Source organism: Megascapheus bottae, chromosome 5, assembly GCF_031878675.1.
Source record: "Megascapheus bottae isolate mThoBot1 chromosome 5, mThoBot2.hap1, whole genome shotgun sequence".
Taxonomy (NCBI): Eukaryota; Metazoa; Chordata; class Mammalia; order Rodentia; family Geomyidae; genus Megascapheus; species Megascapheus bottae.
The window spans coordinates 30,868,982-30,892,213 of record NC_143513.1 but is presented as its reverse complement, the minus strand read 5'-3'; the positions used below and the strand labels follow the sequence as shown (position 1 = coordinate 30,892,213).

At 36.7% G+C, this 23,232-nt stretch overlaps 1 protein-coding gene across 1 annotated transcript in view; it reads left to right on the top strand.

Annotated features, from left to right (window-relative positions):
* Positions 1-18,692, top strand: part of Adam22 (ADAM metallopeptidase domain 22) — a 178,577-nt gene extending 159,885 nt beyond the window's left edge. Inside the window, exons 26-31 of the mRNA XM_090332220.1 lie at positions 3,325-3,432; positions 5,997-6,097; positions 6,388-6,454; positions 8,888-8,998; positions 16,207-16,330; positions 17,390-18,692. Coding sequence (XP_090188346.1) covers positions 3,325-3,432; positions 5,997-6,097; positions 6,388-6,454; positions 8,888-8,998; positions 16,207-16,330; positions 17,390-17,410 — 532 coding nt within the window. The 3' untranslated portion in view covers positions 17,411-18,692. The remainder of the gene's footprint in view (positions 1-3,324; positions 3,433-5,996; positions 6,098-6,387; positions 6,455-8,887; positions 8,999-16,206; positions 16,331-17,389) is intronic.
* Positions 18,693-23,232: the final 4,540 nt, after the last annotated feature.

Here is a 23,232-nt window from a genome sequence, read left to right as displayed (position 1 = left end):
ATTATATATGAAAATAGAACTTTTTCATCTAAAACTTCTATGTTGTCATGTTTGTTTACATTAGTTTATCGGCTTTTCTTTGTGCTTATAGCTCTTACTTGCATAGTCTAAAGAAATTAGTTTTCTCTGGTATCATTATTATGGTAATAACTTCCATACATAAATGACAAAATTCTATCTGAGTACAATGTTGTTATTAGGGGTATGTTCTACCATTTGGTGAACCTGCTATTTTTGTATAAAAATATATTTTGCATTGATTAAATAACCACATCCTTAAAGAATGAATTAGCATAATTGGAGTCTCTAATTATCTTCTTAATTTTAAAATAAAATTTTCATAAGGAAATCAAACATCCTATTCATGTACAAAGCATCTTTTTCTCTAAGATTTGCCCATTTTACCAAAATCTAATGTGTCACACTGTATTGGGGAGTACCCTTCACTTTTCACAAAAATAATACTAATAACAATCGCTATTAATATAAAAAATGAAAATATCATATTGGAAATTGAAAATCCACACCAGGTATTTCATTGTATAAAGTATTTAGTTCTATGTTCAGAGTTTTCATGAAGATTTCTATCTATTGAATTGCTTCCATTGTCACACCACATGCCTGTGGCAAGTTGAAAGCAAGGTATAATACATATATTGACACTTTCACACTCCAGCCACAACTTTCACTTTTTCCTCAATAGAAAATTTAAACTTTACTATTCTGTTTGTGTGTTAAAATCCAACTAAGGGTTTAGCCATAAATACCTATAGTGTCTCAATAAAGACAAGGTGCCCCGAGATTAAGTTTGATATCTGGCTAATATAGGTATTAGAAAATATGAGCCTTGATCTAGAATAAAGAATTCTATATTAAAAGCAAAAATAAAAATGTGACAAACTTGCTACAATTTTTAAACAATTAGATTACTTTGTGATGTCTTTTAAATGCTCATACAGAAGCACTTGAATAGAACAGGAGCATGTTGTTTCTAATTGGTAAAAGTTGAGTAGTCATACAAGAACTCTAAGATTGGTAGCTTTCTTCAACAGAAAGTAGAAGTATATTGGTAAGATAAAAATTGATGGGCTGGGAGTTTGGCTTAGTGGTAGAGTGCTTGCCTAGTATGCACAAAGACTTGGGTTCAATTCCTTGGTACCACATACATAGAAAAAGCCAACAGTGGTGCTGTGGTTCAGATAGAGCTCTAGCTTTGGGAAAGTCCAAGGACAGTGCTTAGGCCCTGAGTTTAAACTCCAGTTTAAACTGCCAAAAATTAGGAAAAAAAATTGATGACTCACTTCATGTGCATAGGACTTAAAGCTATGATGTAATGTAATACTACTGAATATAAAACAAGGAAAGCAAAATGTATCAAAGGCATAACCTAAGAAAAGGTAAAACACTAATCTTAAGATGTGCTTTAGGTAGGAATGCTATCCAGAATAAGGAAATTGTCCACACTATGCAAAAGCTAACACTTAAAAGTGTGTACTAGCTTGCTGACCCAATTTCACATCTCCTACATCACTAAATCATCACTTCATTAATCTGGCTACCCTTTTGGAAATCCAGTCTCATTTGTGAGAGTTATTTCATCTCCAGTAATATTTGTACTTTTGTTACACCTTGACATATTTCAACTAATTCTCTTTTCATAAGCTCCTTGTAAAATAAGAGTATATGAATAGATACAAAATATTCATATAGACACTTCTGAAAGTCTTGTTAATATTGTGCTGGCTCAGAAATGCTATGTCATGTAGGGCTTTCAAACTCTTGAAGAACATAGGCAAGCATATATTCTATAAATGAAGCAGATAGGAAGTGTCTTACTAAGAACAAAAGGAATACAAACCCCTGTTCTAGGACATAATAGAAGCAGAAACCACCCAATACAGCATCTCTTCAAATTGCCAATATCATCCAAGACTTTGAGTATTTACATAGATGGCTATTTAATTCTTTAAAATATCTAGGTAAAAAAAAGTCCACCTTTTTTCTTATTGATTTTATTGTTTGTCATAAGATAATTACTTTTAGCTGTTTTCTGTTTTTTAATAAGAACAGTAAGCAGACTTTAGTTTTCAGGCAGACTTACAAATAAATACAAATAGAATAATGCAAAACAACTCAGATTTCTAAAATATTCAACTAAAATCCTTTTATTTTGCCTGTAAAGGATGCGCATCACCGTGATTATTGAGGAATAGAATAATTAGTTCATAAGCTTTAGATCTGTGGTTTTACCTTAAGCAAAATTTTCTCTCACACCCTATTTCTTTTCCCTTTTCAACTGTTTTATCCACTTTATTTTCTGCCCAAACCTTTTTTGGTTTTATTTTATTATTTCAGTGTTATTCATGCACCTGTCATTGTGACTTTGCATGTACCTTTTATAATATTTTTTCCTTTTATAATATTTCTTAAAATAGTAAAATAACAATTCCAATATCCTAAACATCAATAAAGTAAATATCTCCTTCATTACTAAGGTTGACTTATTTTTTAATTTTTTCTCATTATGAATATCCACAAAGATTATACAGATAAATATCAACGGATGATTTCATGAAAGACCAGGCTTCTCTTACAGCAAGAGTAACCATTTGCTTAATATCTTTTAGGGTAATCCTAAGTCTTCCTTACTTACTGTTTAAATTTATCTTTGAAACTCTTTCTCCCTCTTGCAAATTTGTCTTTCTTCACAGGCCTACTATAAGCTCCAAAAGTACCCTTAGGTTCAGTTTTGAGCCTTTCTCAACCTTCTTCATATTTCTTTTAAATAAATAATGAAACTTCAAATTGAACACTGAACTTCAATATGAATTCATTTCTATTTAACTATAGAATAGCTTAGAACTCAATCAGTTCTTTAAAACTCAATCAAGGGCACATTCATGATGTAAGGTTTAGAATTCATTAATAGTTTATTCATTACCTTAAGAAAATACTCTGCTTTGTCTGGGGTAGGATTGTCCAAACACATCTCCTTCAACATCAGTTTTGTAAAAGACAAATCTCTAGTTAACCTCTCCCAATGTAATAAAGTTTACAATAACACAACCTCCCCATCTTTCCACAATGTACCCTTGAGTAAAGTTTGATTCATCTAACCAACAGACTTTTAGTGCTTGCATTTCTGACTTCTACAGTTAGAATGACTTTATCTTGTCACATTTATTAATAATCTTATATGTTGTTACAGATTTGATTCATGTAGATCATGATCCCTACCTCTCTTTTTCCTGAAATAATATTTGTATATGTCTGTGTTCATGTGTGTGTCTTGTTTCTGACTCTGAAATGTTTATTATGCCTTAGACAGTTACCCCAGGGAGATTATGTAAAAAAGCCTGGAGATGGTGACTCTTTTTATAGCGACATTCCTCCTGGAGTCAGCACAAACTCAGCATCTAGTTCTAAGAAGAGGTCTGCTTTTCTGTCGCATTTTCAGATTTCTACCTGTTCCATCACACATTATTCCATTAGTCAGAACATTTCATTATTTTGCAGCAGGTTTGATTACTTCTTCCTTCTTTCTTGAATGTTAAAAAGTAGTATCCTTTGTTCTTTGATTACTCTATTTCAAAATGCCATATGCTCAGAACCACTTGTTATACAAACCAAACTCCAAAATGGAAACAAAATAAAACAGGAACAAAAAAAAATCTAAATCTGTGTATAAACCCCAGGGCTTTTTATAGTCTTGCTCTTGTATGTATTAAGAAAGTAATTCATATTTTAAATGGTGAGCTTTATGTCATGTTTGGTAGTCAAAGAAAAAGGTTACTGTCATGCTTCAATAAAAGCAGTTAAGATAAATTGTGCCGCTTTGACTAATTTTTAATTATATATATCAAAGCTAAGCTCGCTTTAAAACAAAGATTGCTTCTATGTGAATCATATATTTGGATAGTATGATTTCTGCCTTTTTTCTGGAATGATTATTTGTAGACTTCTATAACCATCTAGCAGACAAAGCATGCTTAATATATTTTTGAGTTTCATAAAATACAGATGGGATTAATATGTTATTAAATGTCTCAGCTTCTGATGATTTAATCTGTTCTAGCTTAGCATCTTAAGGTATATGACACCACTTATATTCTGCATGCTGTATCATTGCTTAAAAATAAATGCATAGAAGAATAAAATAGTTGGAATGTTTTAGAGAGTAGAATTTATATTCACATTAAAAGAAGTGAAGAAATTTATTTAAAGTTACTAATTGCGGTGTAATAGGTAGGAAAAAAACTTAGCAGTCCCACTCTTGCCTCTGGGCACACTCATTACTTTGCAGAATGGGAAGAAATAAACATTGGCAACAAACAGTTTCTTCGAGTATCCTAATTAGAAAGAATCATATATAAATCCTTCAAAAAGTAAATAAATTTTTATAAATAGTAATCAAGGAATACAGAGACACTGGTGGGATCTGGGAACTCTATGTGGAAAGCATGAAGAATAGTTTTCACTTAGAAACAGTATTTAAAGCAAAAGTAGAAATATACTAATTTTGCACCAAGGAGCACAGTTCAATAAAAAGATGTTAATTTTTTTTATTCCTTTAATTTATTGATCACTTTTTGGCTGAGAACAGAAGATCATGGGGAATATACCAGAATTCTCATTATAGAAATCTTTTCTTGGTCAAATATAAAATCTAAATTATATGACAGTAAAGAAATAGAGAAATCAATGGGTTTCAGAATAGTTGTCCAGGTGGGGAAGCAAGATGGCACCGAAACAATAGGGACCCAGCCTAGCTCTCTCCCAAAGAATAGTTGTCCCTAAATATAAAAATATATGGGCTCGGGCCGGGAGTTTTGCCTAGTGGTTAAAGTGCTTGCCTAGCATGCATGAAGACCCGGGTTTGATTCCTCGGTACCACATACATAGAAAAAAGCCAGAAGTGGTGCTGAGGCTCAAGTGGTAGAGCTCTAGCCTTGAGAAAGTCCAAGGACAGTGCTCAGGCCCTGAGCTTAAGCCCAGGAATGGCCAAAAAAAAAAAATATATATATATATATATATATACACACACACACACACACACACACACACACACACACACATATGGGCTTGTTCTGTAATTATCAATGATATATTGAAAAGGTTTTAGTCTTCAGCATTGCTATTTTGTCAGACACCTTTAAAAAAAACAGCTAAAACACCCATTTAAATAATTGCCAGGTTTTAAAAATAATTTTGCTGAGTATTTTAAACAGTTAAAATGTAGAAAATTGCTAGATTTTTTAAGTCTATATAATTGATTACAATTTTTTCTTCTGTGGTAAAAGGTAGGTATGTGAATTATGTTGTTGTAGATGATTGATTTAAAGATAGTAAAACAGAAATAGCAGTAGGATTCAATGGTACATGGGCTTTGTGAGAGATATTTCTATGACAAACATGCTTCAGATTGGTTCTTAAACAACTAACTGGTATATACCATACTTTTTGGATCTTATTTATTAAGAAAATGCCAATTCTAAAAAGAATATTATTTAAGCAAATTTTTCTATCACTTTGATAAAGGCTAACCAGGTTCAATTGAGAAACTCTTAATAATCTCTTAAAAGTCCATGTTCTCATAGTATTTGAATGGAAGTCATTGCTTTACAATTAAGAAACATCTATGGTGGTACCCCATTATAACTCTGCTGTTGGGGTTACATAACTGAAATACAATGAATTTACTATGTGTGGTTTGCTGTGTTCTTGGGAGTGGAAATTGGCTTGCATTGTGTCCTGATACTTTTCATTTATAGACTATTGTAATGGGGTTCCATTGTATTTGACTTTTCTTAAATTGAATGTTGTGTAATTCTGCCTTCCTCATGAGGACTTTCATGTTTCTTCATTGTTTCATTTCAGACTTTGTTTCTTGGTTTATTTAATGCACAATAATGCCTAGAATTTTTGCTTACTGATTCCAAAGCATTCACCTGATTGTATTTTTGAACAATCTGTCTGTATGTTCTTTTGAATTTCAGGTCAAATGGTCTCTCTCATTCGTGGAGTGAAAGGATACCAGACACAAAACATATTTCAGACATCTGTGAAAATGGGCGACCTCGGAGTAACTCCTGGCAAGGTACAGGGCAGCATTCTGCATCCCGCTGTCCACATACCCCAAGTTCTGTATTTTGTGGACTCTGTTACAAAAATGCATTCTTTCCTATAAGAAAATATTTTCATTTTTCTCCCCACAAAGAGAACATTTAGAACGACAATCTGATCATTTTGGTTTGGTTTCTTGGGTAGGAATTGATGGGACTGATATTAACAAAACAAAGAAAAACTGTGAGAAGAATGCATAGAACTTGTTTGAAATACCATGTAATTGTTTAACATGGAAATTTAGCTACAAACCTTCTTTTTCAGGCAACGTGGGAGGTAACAGAAAGAAAATCAGAGGCAAAAGATTTAGACCTCGATCTAACTCTACTGAGTAAGTCTGAAACTCTAATGGGAAAAAAAAAAAATGACAGTTGTTCAAGGTCCTGTGCATTTAGTGTCCAGTATTAAGAAGGTAGTCAAAGAATGGTCAACCATACCTCTGGTTTTGGTTGTGTCTTTTTAATTCTAATTCTTTTTGCCCTTTAAAAATTAACCATGGCTTTTCTCTTTTACATAGGCATCTTCGCAACTGTGTCCATACCAATATGCACTGATAGTGGGGTCTCACCCTTGCTTCAGGCTTTTTCCTCCAGTCACTTGCCATTATGGTGTCTTGATTCCCTTTGAAGGGAATTTTGATAACATTCCTTTCTTTTCATCATCTGAGTTACAACCATTTCCAAGGGTCACCCTTCCTCTCCCCAGTACCCTCACAACCTAGAAGCATCAGGGGAAAATTCTCAGTCTACTGGAGCATGACAGTGCTCACGATCCAACACCACCACTCAGAGATCTTCATGGCTGCAATCTAAGCATTCTCTCAGACTAATGGAATTGATTTCCTTTTTAAATTTTCCTTCTGAGGGTATTTAAAAGGGTATTTTCCTCAACTTGCTCTTTAATGGAATCATTGTCACTGAATGCAACATTATCCATTTTAAATGATAACCTTAAAAAAAAGTAGAGGTGGGATCAGAAGTTACATTTAAACTCTTCTATAATGAAGTAAACACCACACACTTTTTTTTTGTTTGTTTCTTTCCTCACTTAAGAAAGTACAAGCAAAATAAACCCCTCCATTGTGGAATAAAATATTTCCCAATATCCTTTCAGACTGACCTTGCTACCTGGTTTTAACTGTAGTACTTTTTTTAAGGCACCTAAGAACTTCCACTTATATTTCACTGCAGTGGTAGTTATTGTTCACTGGATCTCAATTGCTTCTTCATGCCTTAATACTTGAAAATAATCTGAATAGTAGGTATTTGTTAACTGCTTGATAGAAACTTATGTTAGCTTTTCCATCATATGCCCTGCCTTTTTCAGTCTAGGAATAATAACATTGCCCTGAAATTTGGACCTTCCACCTGAATGGTATTGTCTTGTAAGTGGCTGATCAACATTTACTAGAGGATACTTTACCTTAGAACAATAGATGATTTCAAGTGATACCATTGCATGGTCCAGAATGGCATCATAGAACTCCATCATGAATAACTAATCTGTTAGAGTTTATCTTATGCATTCCCAAAGTGCTTGGATGCTTTAGGGTTCATTGCTGATAAACTCTTGGAATGTTATTTGATTTCTTTTGCATGGGTCACCTGGTAAGAGCTCCTTAGCTTATCTTAGTTGCTCATATGATTACAGATATAACTAAAAAGTGTTCTATAGATCTTCTTTTGTGTACTATTTAGTGTTCTAACAACATTTCCTATAGCAAGTCTGATAACTCCTACATGGAAAAATGAATGTCAAAAAGTATGTTAACGCGGGCCGGGAGTTTGGCCTAGTGGTAGAGTGCTTGCCTAGCATGCACGAAGACCCAGGTTCGATTCCTCGGTACCACATACATAGAAAAAAAAAAAGCTGGAAGTGGTGCTGAGGCTCAAGTAGTAGAGCTCTAGCCTTGAGAAAGCCCAAGGACAGTGCTCAGGCCCTGAGCTCAAGCCCAGGACTGGCAAAAAAAAAAAAAAAAAAAAAAAGTATGTTAACGCTATGAGCTTAGTGCCCAAAGAACATTTGGTGTTGATGAATATTTATATAGTGTTTTACAGAGCAACCAGTGACTTTAAAAAACATTTGTGTAAAATTTTCACTTAAATCATATACAAAATTTCAATACTCTGGATAACCATTAACACATCTTGTCAATGAGATAAAGTTGTAATATTTAATATGACATCTAAATAGAGTCATCTTAGAGATAAATGTATAAAGGATGCTCTCAGATTTTCAGACTTGTGATTTTGGTAACATGCTTCATATTAATTTAATGGCCATGATATAAAGGTGGCCACTACTCTTATAAACCTTATTATATAGAAATTGTCTCTATCTTGCTTCAAGTGAAAGATTCCAATACACAACATATCAAGACTTACGTTGGCACTTTTCTTATACTTACAATATTTATGCAATATTATTTACTTCTGACATGATAATATAATTTCTCTTACTATAAAAGGAGCTGAGTAACCACAGGAAACATATTCTTTATTTTTCTTCCAGTGAGAGCTATTTCACTTCTACTGTTTCAGCTTTCACTTTAGTACACCATCATCTCAAAGGATGATGAAAAAATTGAGACATGAATTAAAACATGCACCACAAATGCATGCGATGCTAATTAACAAAATAAAAATGTCCTTGTTGGTTGTATTAATTTCACACTCAAAGCTTTTGCATCCTCCTCACTGTTGTTCGTGGTGTAAAAAGAAACTTTTTTGGCTTAGACTCTGTATTATATATTGTGTTTTTACAGGAGGGAGCCCCAAGCACCTGAGCCTGGGCACTCCCTCGCCCAGACAGTCCCATCCCAAGGCATAAGCCCAGGGGGCTCTGACAGCCCCCAGACAGGGAGTCTGGATCACAGGTCAGTCTCCACCTGCCCCTTCATTCTGGGCTGCCACTTAGTCTCCCCCTCAAGTCCCTCCCTTGGCTGAGAACAGGGTCATTTGATCTTTGACTGAGCCCCCGTGTCTGCTCGGAGGTGCTTCTTGTCCAGCCAGCACCAGCTGATTTTGCTCTGCCTTTCCATCCTGGAGAACATAATGAGCTCTCCTATCCTGTCTGATGCACTTTTTTTTGCATGTTGCGCTATAAGCCAAGTCTACCCACATAGGCAAGTCGTTAGGAGACCCACTATGAAGATAGATTCCGATCCCACAAAGGAAGAAATGCTTAAGAATACTCTTCAGTGGTTCTGCTGAAGTGATCATCAGAACTAGTCCCTGAAATGCAGGAGGAAGTCTTCCAAGTAGAACTCAAGCCATGTGGTTAGAGCTTTCGTGGAACAAACATGGTCCCAGTCCTTTGAGTCTCTAAGATTGTCAGTGAAAGGAACAAATACCTCCTCCAGGAAGTGGCCGGCTACCTGCAGGTGACTGTTCGCTGTGTGGCTATGTTTCACCTGATAACAGCTGCATGGGCTTTTCCTACAGGTTTTCCCAGGCCAGAACATTCACTAGCCTTCATCAGTGGCTGCACTTGCTTTTTGACTTCTTTTCCTTTTTGTTCAAAGGCTCAGTTGAAATGTTTATGCAAGTTTTAATTGGCTCTCTCTATGAGAAGTGCAAGTTGGCAATGATTGTGGCTGAAGGTAAAATGTGTGTGATTTGTTCCTGAGTCAGTAGACATTATTTCGGCAAAAATGGTCTTATGAGCATTAAAAAGTAACCCCTCTTTCAGGAGCAAATCATGGTGTTATTTTGTAGTCTACCTTGGTTATGGCTAAAAATGAGGGGAAAAAAAAGCTGTGTTGGGTGGGGGTAGCCTGGTTTTCTAATACAACTGTGGAAATGTAGTTTGGGTTTAAATTTTTTCCCAAAAGAATCCTCAAAACTATCAAGATTAAATATAAAGGAAAGAAGTAATTTTTAAAAAATGTATAATTTCCCCCTTGACCCCAATACATTATAAAAAGCTTGCTCTGAGAGTTTCTTTTTAAATGAGAAAATCCAGTAAAATCTCCAAATACTTCCAATATTGACTTTCTTAAAACATTACATTATTTTACAAGGGCACCCTAATTGGACCCTGTTTTTTGTTTGTCTCCATGAGAGAAAAAAAAGAAACGCACCTCTGAAAGAAAACAATAAGTACACCTCAAATTTGGTGATCTTTAAAATGTGTACAGTAGTCCCGTGGGAGACAGTGCCCGCTCCATCATTGTTACTCTCTGGAAGAATTTTTCATCCAATTCATTCGACACTTAGGAGGCCTCTTCATCTGAGGACCATTTCCTGGTGGAACCATGAAACACTTTATAGTCCCGACAGCCCAAGAGGTGAGAGAAGCTTTGCAGCTGCAATTAAATCCCTCATGCAGTATCCTAATCACGGAGGCCTCTTTGAAACACCATGTTGTTAGGGATCCCACGCTCACAAGAGTGGGGACCCTTTGAGCTTTTACAGAGAGAGAGCCTCCTGAAGAAGAGTACTTTCAGATGAGCATTGGCCTCTGTTACAGGGAGTAAGTAAGGGAGTGTCATGTAGAAGCGTTCTCCTGCGAAAAAGAGAACTTTTCTTTAAATCGTTCCTTGGTGTTTCTATGTTCAAATGCCAAGTGGGAATTAGTAGCTATCTGAATGTTTTCACCAATCACCATTATCACTTGAAACCAAGTTGCCAAATGAGAGGTGGCCTGGGAAAAGCCACTTTGGAGGTGGGTGAATGGGGAAAGCTAACTGCACTGTAACTGAAAAGTGTTTTCCATTCACTGCGGGAAGCCGCGGGAAAAGGCTTCCCCAAAAATGTTGGATACATTTGAGAACGCCTTGAGCCTTGAGGTAGCAGAGATTATTCTCATGCCATTGTACAGACTGCTTCATAATCACCCAACATCCATCCTGGTGTATTCGCCATAGTCACTTGCATTTGGAGGGTGAAGACATCCTTGCTAAGCTTGTGCTGTGTATTTTTCAGATTTTTCTATCTTGTTCTGCTTTCTTTGTTCCTTCCATTGCTTTCTGCAGGTATTTAAACCCATGGTTCAAAAGAGACTATAATGTAGCTAAGTGGGTAGAAGATGTGAATAAAAACACTGAAGGACCATATTTTAGGTATTTTATAAATTAATTTTATATCCTTTTCAAACTCTCCCAGCACATACAAACACTGTAGTGTGACTGGCGCTCTATCTTGTATCTCCTAATACAAGTTCCTATAGGTGGACAAAGGTCCCTGTTTATTTGCTGCCTTTGATCTGTTTTGGCTTCCTGAGCAAATCTGATTCTTTTCTGAATGTTTCAAATGAAGCCGTTTGAAAGGGTTGCGGGTTCAATGCATGTCCCTGTCACCATCTTGAGCTTCTTAGTAGCTTTCTCTTCATTTTATGCTGTGTAGTAGTGTTCTACGGGCATGAAACATACTTTCCACTAATAAAGAAGCACTATTAACCTCAACAATCTCATTTCTAGAATCTAGCTGTTTCATAACGCATTTTCCTACTTCCTGTTGAAGAGTGCACAGTGCATATGAAAACTCTAGGGAAAATATGAAAGGCAACCAAATGAAATGCAGTGGAACTATACTTTCAGTAGAAACATTGATTTGATATAACTGGAAAATTATTGAGATAGTCATTAACAGTAATTGATCATGTGGAATGAGATAGGCTTTTCTGTGTTCCAAACAGCCATTTGCTATCACAAATAGGCTATGCTGACATGCTTTACAGATTCTCGACAAAGCACAGAAGGACTTTTATGCTAATAAAAATGCTGCCTAATGTCTCAGAACTGGAAGGGGGTAGGAACATGTTACTGATTCACAGAAGAGAAGAACATCTCTCTACATGTTAGAAACTATTCAGTTCACTACAGCATCATACAACATTAACTGTTAGAATTTCCAAGAGATCTTATGAGCAGTTTTTTTCACACTTCATAAGGTCAAAGTTGTTTCTGGTAGTAAATGTCCACTTTGTATCTGACTACTTTGTGGACAATTAGCATACACACTCAGTTGCTACCTCTTCTGAACATATCTTAACAATGAGCTTTTTATATGACTGTTAACTTGAACAGATATGAAAATATGTATATTTAATTCTCAGCACCCAAATAAGGTGGACTTTCTCTTCCAGTGTACCATTTAGTTTAGTCACCTACAGTTTGAGAAAATGATTAGACCTACCTGCATCTTAATTTGATCCATAACATTTGCACATACCTCAAGGAAAGCATAACTCCTGCCTGCTCAAAAATATATATATATATATTCTGCTTTATACCCCATCTTCCGCTCCTGCCCTGTCCTTTTCTTGTCCCACGAGTTTCCACATGGAACCTCATATACACACACTCACATTCAAACATCCCACCCTCACCTGTAGCTCCCAAGATGGCCAGCGTCAGGAAGACAGGTAAGATGATTTTGAATGTTATTGGGAATTTTGGATCATCTGCAGTCCTATTTTTTTTCTATTTACTCAGGCTTGTGGGCAGATTGTAGTTTGCAGTAGCCATGGAACCAAAACCAGAATCATTTTGGTCCTATCCATGGGTTAGGACTTCTATTCCTAAATGCACTCAGCATATTTTTTACAGCAGTAATTGATTAAATGGTACCCCGGAAGAGTCGATTCACCTCCCTGGGTGAGCTGGGTAATTTGTGTGGCTCCCAGAGAAGAGCTCACAGTTCTTAAAATTAGCACCCAGGTCTGCCCAGAAGCTGCATGATGATGAACGCAATTTGGATGGGGAAATGCTTTAGCACCCCTGGTTGCACGTTGCACAGCCACAAGGGCAACTTTAGAGGGCTTATTTATCTCCCATAACATGAGATGTTTGTTCTGACTGTATATAGTCCACATTTTTTTCCCTTAAAGACTAAAGTTCAGTGGACAGTTAATATGTAACTGTCATTTTTTCAAATTAATAAAGATTACACGGGTACAGCTTGAAAAATCCAATAATTGAGATGGCCCACAGCTTTTCTCACATGACAGAGACATCCATTTGACATCCAAGCCACACTTCACAGAAACCTAGAATGCATCCACCCTTGGACTTAGGCTTTCCAACTCTATGCATAAGTTCAGATCGGGCTTCATATGCTGTCAGGTCATTAGGATAACATTATGTGCCGCCAAAATCAATAAATGGGAAAGCCAACTTCATTACCCAAGTGGTGTTAGATTTGTGGCATTCTTATCAAAATACCAGGACAAACTTGTGACTTCAGTCCAGCTATAAAACAGCTTATATTCTGAATATACAACTAAGAATAAGTTTGAGTGATCAGTGCCTTGGCTGCTCTTCTTTTCCCAGTTTAGATATGACAGTGGTTATTTGAGTTACCCTCAGCATGTTCTCAGGTCCCAGTGAAGGAGAATTATGAGGGCAAGAGCAGTGCCTCCTTACTCCCAAAGTCCTGGGAGCAGTTCAGTTGGTGTAGTGCCTCTCAGGCTCTCCTGAGATATTCTTACTTCTGAGTTTTGTCCAATCAGTTATTCACTTGATTAGTGCCAAGTCCATTTCTATGATCTTATAGAAAATACATGTTTTTCTGAAATAAATTCCCAACAGTAACTATCATGTAATAAGTGCCCATTGGATATTGTTCTTTTATATCCTACCAATGTAAGTAAACATCCTTTTCCCTTTCTATGGATGGAAGAAATGGAGGTGCAAAGAGTTGGAGGAAGTATAGTTATTAAGGGTGAGAACAAGAATTAGAACCTAAATCTAGTAAAATTCAATGGTCTTGAGGAGTGGACTTGTGTCCCTCTCAGCAGAATGGCCTGGTTTCAGTTGTTCTGAGTGACCAAACTAAGATGACCTTACAAGATATACTCAAGATGTGCCACCACCATCCATTGACCCATAAAAACTTTTATTATATGGTTGTGCTACTGTGTATCCTATAGAGTTTTGTCAGTTTTTTTAATGCATAATGATGATGGCTAACATTTATCCAAAAATCACTTTGCTTTGTACATAAATGATCTAAGCCGAGACTAATTTTACATAAAAGCTGGATTGGAACTGGGTGTCTTCCTTAGACATTTGCAACAAATTTCAACTAATTTTATCCTGCCTTGCTCTCTACTACTATTTAGACTCCTGCTCTTGTCTTTTCTACCCTTTCACCAAAATCTCTTTGCCCCCTTTTCCCACTATATTGTTCTTTTTGGCTCCTCTTCTCACCTCAGGATCCAAAGTGTGAATTAAGTACTGTGTTAATGTGAGAAGTAGTGTGTTACAATTTATTTGGGATTCTGAAGGATACTGCTAATTGTTTTCACCCATTGTTGGTTTTTTCCAAAGAAAAATATTTGAGGAGAAGAATGGATTTCCAGTACCCCTCAATGGGAGATTTTGTGTATATAAAATTCCGGTCATCTGGACTGATTGCCAAATTTTGGCTAGCATACCTATCAAGATGTAATCTATCAGCTAATGCTGTGAACACTCAGATTGTAACGCATTAAAAACAGAACTTGGTTGGCAGACCCCCCAAAATAAACAAAACTTAGTTATTTGTGCAAAAAAAAGCGCTAAACCTAAGTTTCTATGCTTCAATTTAGAAAGATGCATGTCTATCTCTAAATCCAAAAGTGTATCCTCATTTTACATATAGTGAATTTATTTCCTTGAAATCAGAGACTTATTTTAAATGTTTTACTAAAATAAAAACAATTTCTGAATTCAAAGATAAAGTAGCCTTATATTACTTGAAGAGATCTCTAGAAGTTTGACATTACTAACACTCTTCGAAACACCCATCCATGCAGCAACAGAGTTCCTTGACATGGGAGATGTCTGACAGCTCCTGTGTTATAGCAGTTTGTGCTAGGGACTGGGCCTAGACACTTTTCAAAAATAGGAGAAATGTTAAGAGTTATGTACTACAAAGCAAATGGAACCACTTTGCTTCTTAAAATCAGGTGAAGAGCATTCTCTTGGATCTCAGAATGGTGAGGACACTCACAATTTTGAACTGAAGCTTGATTTTTCAAACTTAAGCTTGAATCATTAGCTGTAAAGTGGAAATGAGTTTGAAAAAAAGTGATAGAAGCTGAGCAAAGGGCATTGAGGAGAGGGGGCCACAATGCAGTGCAGGCAGTAAGACTTGACCCTACCTGATGCCATTCCACCACCTGCACTCGCAGGCTGAACCAGTCACAACAGAAGAGATGCATCCAATGGCAACATACACGCGTGCCATAGCATGTATGACAGCATCGCCAATTCAGTGATGTGGGTCACTACAGAACTCAGGAGTCATGGATGTCCAGTGGTAGCATTTGTGAAGGGAATAGATAGCCACTACACTTATCATATTACTTTCCTGTATATATTTTCCCCCACTCTTAATGCAGCAGGATTGGGCTTTTCTAACATGGCTAGCATAATCACAAGTATGTCCAACATAATCACAAATATTCCCACTGCACGCAAAGAACCAAAGCAGTTCAATATGACATGCCATTGCTTCCCCAGCAATGCTGATTGTAGGATTGAATCAGACCATTTTTGTATGTTCTCATCAGACTTTGTTTGGCTGGAACTCTGCACTCCTTACTGCTTGCATGTTTACTAATTTATTATTAAAATCTCTGTATTTGCCTTTGTTTCTTCACAACTAACACATTGGCCTCTGAATGCATGAGTTTTATGTAAACTAGTGTCTTGTAGCAACTAATAGATCAATGGCAATGTACTTTATGATCTTAAGTAGAATTACTGTGCTTAGAAGCATTCTTATTTAGTGGTATGACTATTAATATGCTATGTACTTTATCATTATGAGCTCTTAGAATGATTTTACCTCTTATTCATGTTATCTTTGCCATCTATTCCATAGGGAAATTCACTTATCATCTTTCTAGTTGCAAAGGATGGTTGTCTGTCCTAGCACTTATGAAGTTTATGCAGTTGTAGAATTAGGATGCTAATATTCAATAATGTAATGCAGTTCTAGGAATTGCAGAGAATTCTTCCTAGAAACTAAAGCTTTATAGTAGATGCCTATCAAAGTAGACATCAGAAGGTTTTTTTCTGAACAAACATTTCAGATATTTGAATCTAAAGTTAGGCAATCACGATACTTACTTTGTATGTTCTCAACATCTCAGGACTTTATCTCCTGCCAAGTCTCCTTCTTCATCAACTGGGTCTATTGCCTCCAGCAGAAAATACCCTTACCCAATGCCTCCACTTCCTGATGAAGAGAAGAAAGTGAACCGACAAAGTGCCAGGGTATGGGGCAGCTTCTTCTATCTGCTTACACACTTAGCCATTACCATTTATCTCTGAGTTCATATCCTAAACAAAATAAGTTATTTCCTTCTCTGTTCATAAGGAAGTGAGAAAAATTAAATGTGAAAATTAGAAGGTTCTTGGAGCTTTTGAGTTTAGGTTTACATCCTACCAATTAATTTGTATTGGTAGATTATAGAGATATTTGGTATGTACCAATCTCATAATTACATACTTACATCTTTCATTACCCATTGTAGTTAAATATATTAAGATCTGGAACAGAGAAAACAAAGAATATATTTTACTTTACTATGTTTTGGGGGATTTTTTTGCCAGTCCTGAGCTTGAACTCAGGACCAGACCACTGTCCTCGGATTTTCTCAAGGCTAGAGCTCTACCACTTGAGCGTCAGCACCATTTCCAGCTTTCTTCTATGTATGTGGTACCAAGGAATCAAACCCGGGTCTTTGTACATGCTAGGCAAGCACTCTACCACTAGATCAAATTCCTGGCCCTTTACTGTGTTTTTTTAATGCCCCTCTTAATGCCAGGGTAAAGTAATTTAGCCTCCTTTTCATACATGGATTGTGAGCTCAGATTAGGGTTTTTACCAGCTTATAACTCAATAGCATTTCAGAAATTGGAACTGGTGTCAGAAAATCAAGTCAATGTCTTGACAGTTGAATTATGAAAAGAAAGAAAAAGGATATATGAGCAACTGTAATTATTTTAATTAATATTGCAAAGGATATGAGAACACCTTTTGTGTTTAAGAACTCCTTCCTTCCTTCTTTCCATTCCTTCCTTGAGTTCTCTCCCCTCCCCTTCCCTTCATTTTTCTCTCCTTCCCATCCCTCTCCTTCTCTTCTTTTTTCCTTTTCAAGAGAAAAAATGCTAATGGTTAAAACATTTGTTTTATCCACTTACTTTGCTAGATTGTATATCTATCATTACATGCATGCAGAGGGAGTTACCAGACCATTCATCTTCATAACTCAGAAAGTTGGCTTCTTTGTATTTTCCCAATGTTCAGTTTTGCTTTCCTCTATTGTGCAGCTATGGGAAACATCCATTTAAGATCAACTGTTTACACGGGACACATCGAAACTGTTTACTTCAACTTTTGTAGAAATCCAGCCTTCCGGAATCACTGCAAATCTATCTGCTCTTCAGTCAACACAAGACCCTCTGAGATGCCCAGAGGAGAGAAAGCCGAAACTCACACATGGATACCATTTTCTTTTTGTCATTGGCTTAAGATTCAACTGAACCATGAAAAGAACACTGACATGTCACACTAAAACACAGAACAGTAAAGGTACTGGTATGTTAATGGAAAATCCGCATGACAGATACATGTAGAAATTTCAATAAAAATTAGCTCACATGACCCAAATGTAGCAAGTTTCCCCAAGGACAGTAGTGGATTCAGAACCTGACATTCTGAAGCACATCCTCATTGTTAACAGTAATGCTGAATGCATGAACCTTCTGTTTATTGTTTTTCATATTTAAGGAAACAACATCCCATAATAGAAACTTGCATGCAGGGGTATGGCATATAGGATTCTTCTGCAGGACTTTAAAGCTTTGAGAGGCCAATATCCCATGCTAACTTTAAACATGTATTTTTATTTTATTTTATTTTTTACTTTTCATATTTATAGCAACATACAAGGACAATTGTACATATGTAAACATTTTTAAAATTTTAAAAAGCAGCTGTTACATACAAGTGTATTTTGCCAAATGCCTGAAAACAATGAGTCACAGACACATCATTGTCCTCCATCGATGGTCTTCAAAGCGTCTAAGCAAATGATGTTATAAATACAGTGGTCAGTGCTGTAAATGTGTCTTTCCATAAGTGATATACGTCTAAACCATGTGATAGCCCTTTAAACCATGTACAGTCTGGAGGCAATTTTATTGAGTGATTGAGTAGGAGAAAGAAATGTCCAGCAAAACATCTCCCCTCCATAGCTTCTGAGTGTAATACAGCTTTCACGCTGAGACAGCCTGCCACTGGCAGATTCCTTAGGAGTCAGCCAGTGTGTCCACCTGTTACCCAGGGGCACATAGTGCCTGTTCAGTGCAGAGGGCATCAGCTAGTCTCACTAGAAGCCCACTTGGTCCTGCTGAGACGGAGCCAGATGCACTAAGCAGAGACTCTAGGCTGCCTGTGAATTGGTAGCTTGCATCTTGCCAATACTCAAATCCTTTGTGGCCAGAAATTTTTGTTACTAGATATTTTGTTTCAGCCACCCTTTTTTGCCAAAGGGATGGCTTGCTTTAACAAAAACAACTTTCACACTGTTTACGAAGGATATTGATCACCACTGGAGTGTGAATTCCAGCACTTTGACTTTGAAGTGATGAATAGTTCTCCTATCTGTGCTGGAAAGCCTCAATAGAGCATAAAGGGTTGAACGAAATCTAAAGCCATAAGGATGCAGCAGTGGTGAAGTTATACAACAACTGGAAGTGAAAATAATCTGGTGTTATCAGCCTTATCAAAATCAGAAAAATGAGAATTTTGCATTTAAACCCCTTCTTTAGAACCAGTGTTTAATGGGTGTTGTAATACAGCTCTGGTGAGGCCTAAATTTAATCAACCACTTGACCTGCTGTAATGTACACTTCTGATTTTACCCCCTCCCACATACACACACACACACACACACACACACACACACACACACACACACACACACACACACACTCCTCTGTATCTTTTTTCTTGCGAGGAATGGAATCAGCAGGCAGGATTTCGGAGGGACATCTACTTCATCTTCATGTGTAATCATCTTAGAAGCCCACACTGAAGCACCAACTCCAGGCAGTGTTTTATACTCTGTGCTCCTGTCTTCTGTAATCAACCTCTCTTCTGAAAATGCTTGAAAGGCAATTATTTATCTAAACTCATAAGGTGCAAATAGCATTGTTGAGAGGAGAAGGATGATAGGAAATGATATGGTTGTTGATACCTCAATAAAACTATCCATCAGATCAAGGCTTAGGTGAATGTTGACCAGTGGTACTTTGTAAGCTCAGGCCAAGTACAGAAGGGCAGACAGGTGAAAAGATGATGCACATAAAGGAACATTTGACAAAGACCACTTTAAATGTGCACCCAATTGTTTCTGGCATCGTGTGTATAAAAAGCTATGTTATAGGGTTTATTTTGACTATAAAAGAGATTTGAATATAGATTTGAATATCTGAATATAGATTTGAATGTAAGGTGCCTCATGTAAATATGCTTCCTAGTTACAGTTATACACGCACTAATGTGCAAGAATACACAAATGGCTAATTGATTAGTTAATCAATGCATCCATCTATCCATTCTCAGTTTTTACCTGAAATTATTTCAAATGGAATATCATTATCATGTGCCTTTTGGGAGATAAGGTCGCCATAGAGATGTACAGTTTGTAATAGTCCTCCCTTGGTAATAACCTTCATAAGAACTGAATTAAAAGAGGCTCTATTTAATTTGCAGAGATCAGGATTTTAGAAATAGAATAGCTTTAATGTTATATTCTAAGTACATTCTCTATTTCCTATGTTCCAACATTCTTGGAACTCTTTGGGGACTTTGACAAATTTTTGTCTTGATGAATAATTTTAAGAAGTAGCTATGTGTATATTCATAATTGGCATACTTGAGCATTACCTCTATATTTGCTTTTAATTCACTGAAATAGGTGGAATGGACCTTGGGCACCAAATAAAAGCACAGTGATTATTTCTTACATATCTATTTTGAAGAGAATCTCTGGGGCAACGGACTTTGCAGCCTGTAACTAATACTTCCATTTCTCAGTCCACTATGGACAGTGCAGAGACAAGCAGTTATTTGCCCTTTGTGTTCCATTGTATGCCTTTTTTCCCACACATTTTCTCTTTTCCTAAGTTCTGGAGATAGAGAAGAGTTCAGGTGGACAACTGTTCTGCTGGAAGTGTTCCATTTGCTTATGTCAGTACAGTCAGAAGTGCACGAAGGAACATTTCTGTCTCTCTACAAAATATTACCAGGGGACTTGTGGGAGATCAGGGATCCTTAAGAAATGGGATAGCCAGGTGAATGCTTCTCTGCACCCAGACTCTTTCTTTAGCTGGGAAGTGAAATCAGCTATGGTCCTATTTGTAGGCAGTTTGTGGATGGCAGTAAATGAGGACTTCTTCAAACAGCCCAGCACAGTGAGGTTTCTCAATCAGCTGTATTTGCAAAGAAACTTAGCACCTCTGTTCAGAATAACCACTCCTTAGAGATGTTCCCTGAAGCAAACATTGACAGTAAAGAAAATGTAGGGCTAAAATGTCATACTTCTCAGCTTCATGTTGGTGCTTTACTATCACTACAGCTTCTCTTTTCTGTTGGCTTTGCAAGGTTTTTAAAATTGTGTTTGTAAATATGTTCAGTCCAGCATGGGATTTTGAATGTATGTTTGATAAAGTTTCTACTAGAAGCTGCTTTGAAGATAAAATTAATATCCTTTGTACTTCTAGAGAAAGAGTATCTGAATTCGAAGCCCAGCTGACATTCTGCATTCTTTGCTATTGATCCTCTTGCTTATTTGCATAATTTCATCCTGCCCATAGTCCTAGATCTTGTGACTTCTTTACCTGTTATACCATAAGCAAATTTTGTTCTTCTGATAGTTATTTTTGAGTCAGAGAAAGTATGCAAGCTCTACTCACTTCTTTGAGTCTCTCAATATAAAGTTTGTTCGTTTATTTGTTTCACCCTTCCATTTCCTTTTGTCATGTGCTTCTACCTTAACCTCATGTACACACTACATTGTAAACATTTTCTTACGTTAGTCAACATAATATGTTATTATTTTGCTCAAAGGAAAGGTATTAAGTACTTTGCAGAATAAAATTTGGAATGAGAGAGAAGCAGCTTCCCACACAGCCTGCTTGGGACGTCTCAAGAGGTTGCCACTCACACCCTGCCTCTGGCCTATGTAAATAGCATGCTCGAGGTTGATAAGTTGGCATGGATTTCCCGCTGTGACTCTCATTTGCAGCATATAATCTACTTCTCATGCTCCCAATTATCGACTTTACTTCCCCTTTACTTCTACCTTCTTCTAGAATTGCTACCAAAATTATCCTTTCCCTTAAATGTAAACACTCAAAGTAGCTGTCCTGTTCTTGCTCCATAGGGTATGACTGAAGGTAACATCTCTATGAAATGAGGCTTAATTTGAGGGTTTGGATGTTTATTCCCCTCATCTGAGACATTCACTTTGAAATGCTTCAGACTAGAAGGCTACTCTGATTTTGGAGAAGCACTTTGTCACCTGGCACCAGAGACCTAAGGGTTTTGATGCACAGCACCCTGCATGCTGTTATTGGGGCACCCAGTCTACCGTGGTGAAAGTGGCTGTGGCAGCACTTTGATTCCCACTGTTCTGGCTGTATAAGCAGCCTGCTGCTCAGGTGGATCTACTAGGAGTTGTTGGCACACACTTCTACCATATGCTTTGGGGGTACTTTCATTCCAAGAGTATCCCTACCACACCTGCAGATGCAGAGCAAGCATGCACTCTAATCCCATTGTATTCATTGTTTTGTCAGTATCCATGAAGTATCTTCATTTTGTAAGCAGAAAAGCAAAACAAACAGCCAAAACAAAAAAATACATATACTGTTGCATAATTCGTGTTTCTGACTTTTATATTGCATTGATTCCATAAATACTTCCTGGTTGAGTGGTTAGTTATGTCCCTGTTGCATTGTTCATAGGTCTTGCTGGAAAGATGCTTCAGGAGTAGCAGGACTTTGGTGGGGACATTGTCACTTTGTGTACCCAAGTATCCTTGGAATAAATCCAGAAAAAAATGTCTTTTTCTTAATTTTATTTTACAAAGTCAAACAATGAGAATAAGCAATCTTGTTAAGATAATGTATATATAAAACCATCATTGGCTGGGAGTTTGGCTTAGTGGTAGAGTGCTTGCCTTGCATACACAAACACCTGGGTTCAATTCCTTGGTACCACATACATAGAAAAAAGCCGGGAGTAGTGCTGAAGCTCAAGTGGTGGAGCTCTAGCCTTGAGAAAGTCCAAGGACAGTGCTCAGACCCTGAGCTCAAGCCCAGGACTGGCAAAAATAAAAACAAAAAAAAATCATAGCTTTAAGGTTTATGAAGGTTAGTTTTCCTCATACATACACAAGTATTTATGTGCATATGGACATATGTGTACATGTAGATATATGTGTATATATGAACGTATACATATGTACATGTGTTTATATATGGATACACTTTAGGGGCTAGTCTTTTGCTTTTTCGGATGGCGATTTGTGTTTTTGGTGTTTCAACTCTAATATACTTCAAATAGCCCAAATCTTTAAATATAGCGGTGCTAAGTTTTATCAGATAACACAATACTGAAAGTGCTGAATTACTACATTTAGTAATAACACCAGAGTTCCTACTAAATGATACACTGCCTGATTAGAAACCCCACTTTTCTTTTCTAATCCAGCACAAAATCAAACTGATTCTACAACCAGTCTTTTTAAGAAAAAAAATTTAACATAATACTTTTATTTTGTATGGGAACCTTTTTTTTTTGCATGAACTGCAAAAGTGCATAGCAAAAGGTTCAAAAGGTACTAAGCATGCACTCCTTTTTCTTAATTTGTTGGAAAATTTGCCCCTCTAAAATAACATCTCTGAAAGACAATCTTCTGAAAATGAGGATTCTACCACATCAAAGCAATTTCTATGTTAACCAGTATAGGTCTGCCCTACTGTTTCCCTCATCCATCCTCTTCTAAGGGTAATTTCCATCTGCGGGTGATGGGAGCTTCCCAGAAGAAATGTATGTTAACAGCAGTATGGTTTCTCTTTGGTAACCGGGTAATTGAATCATG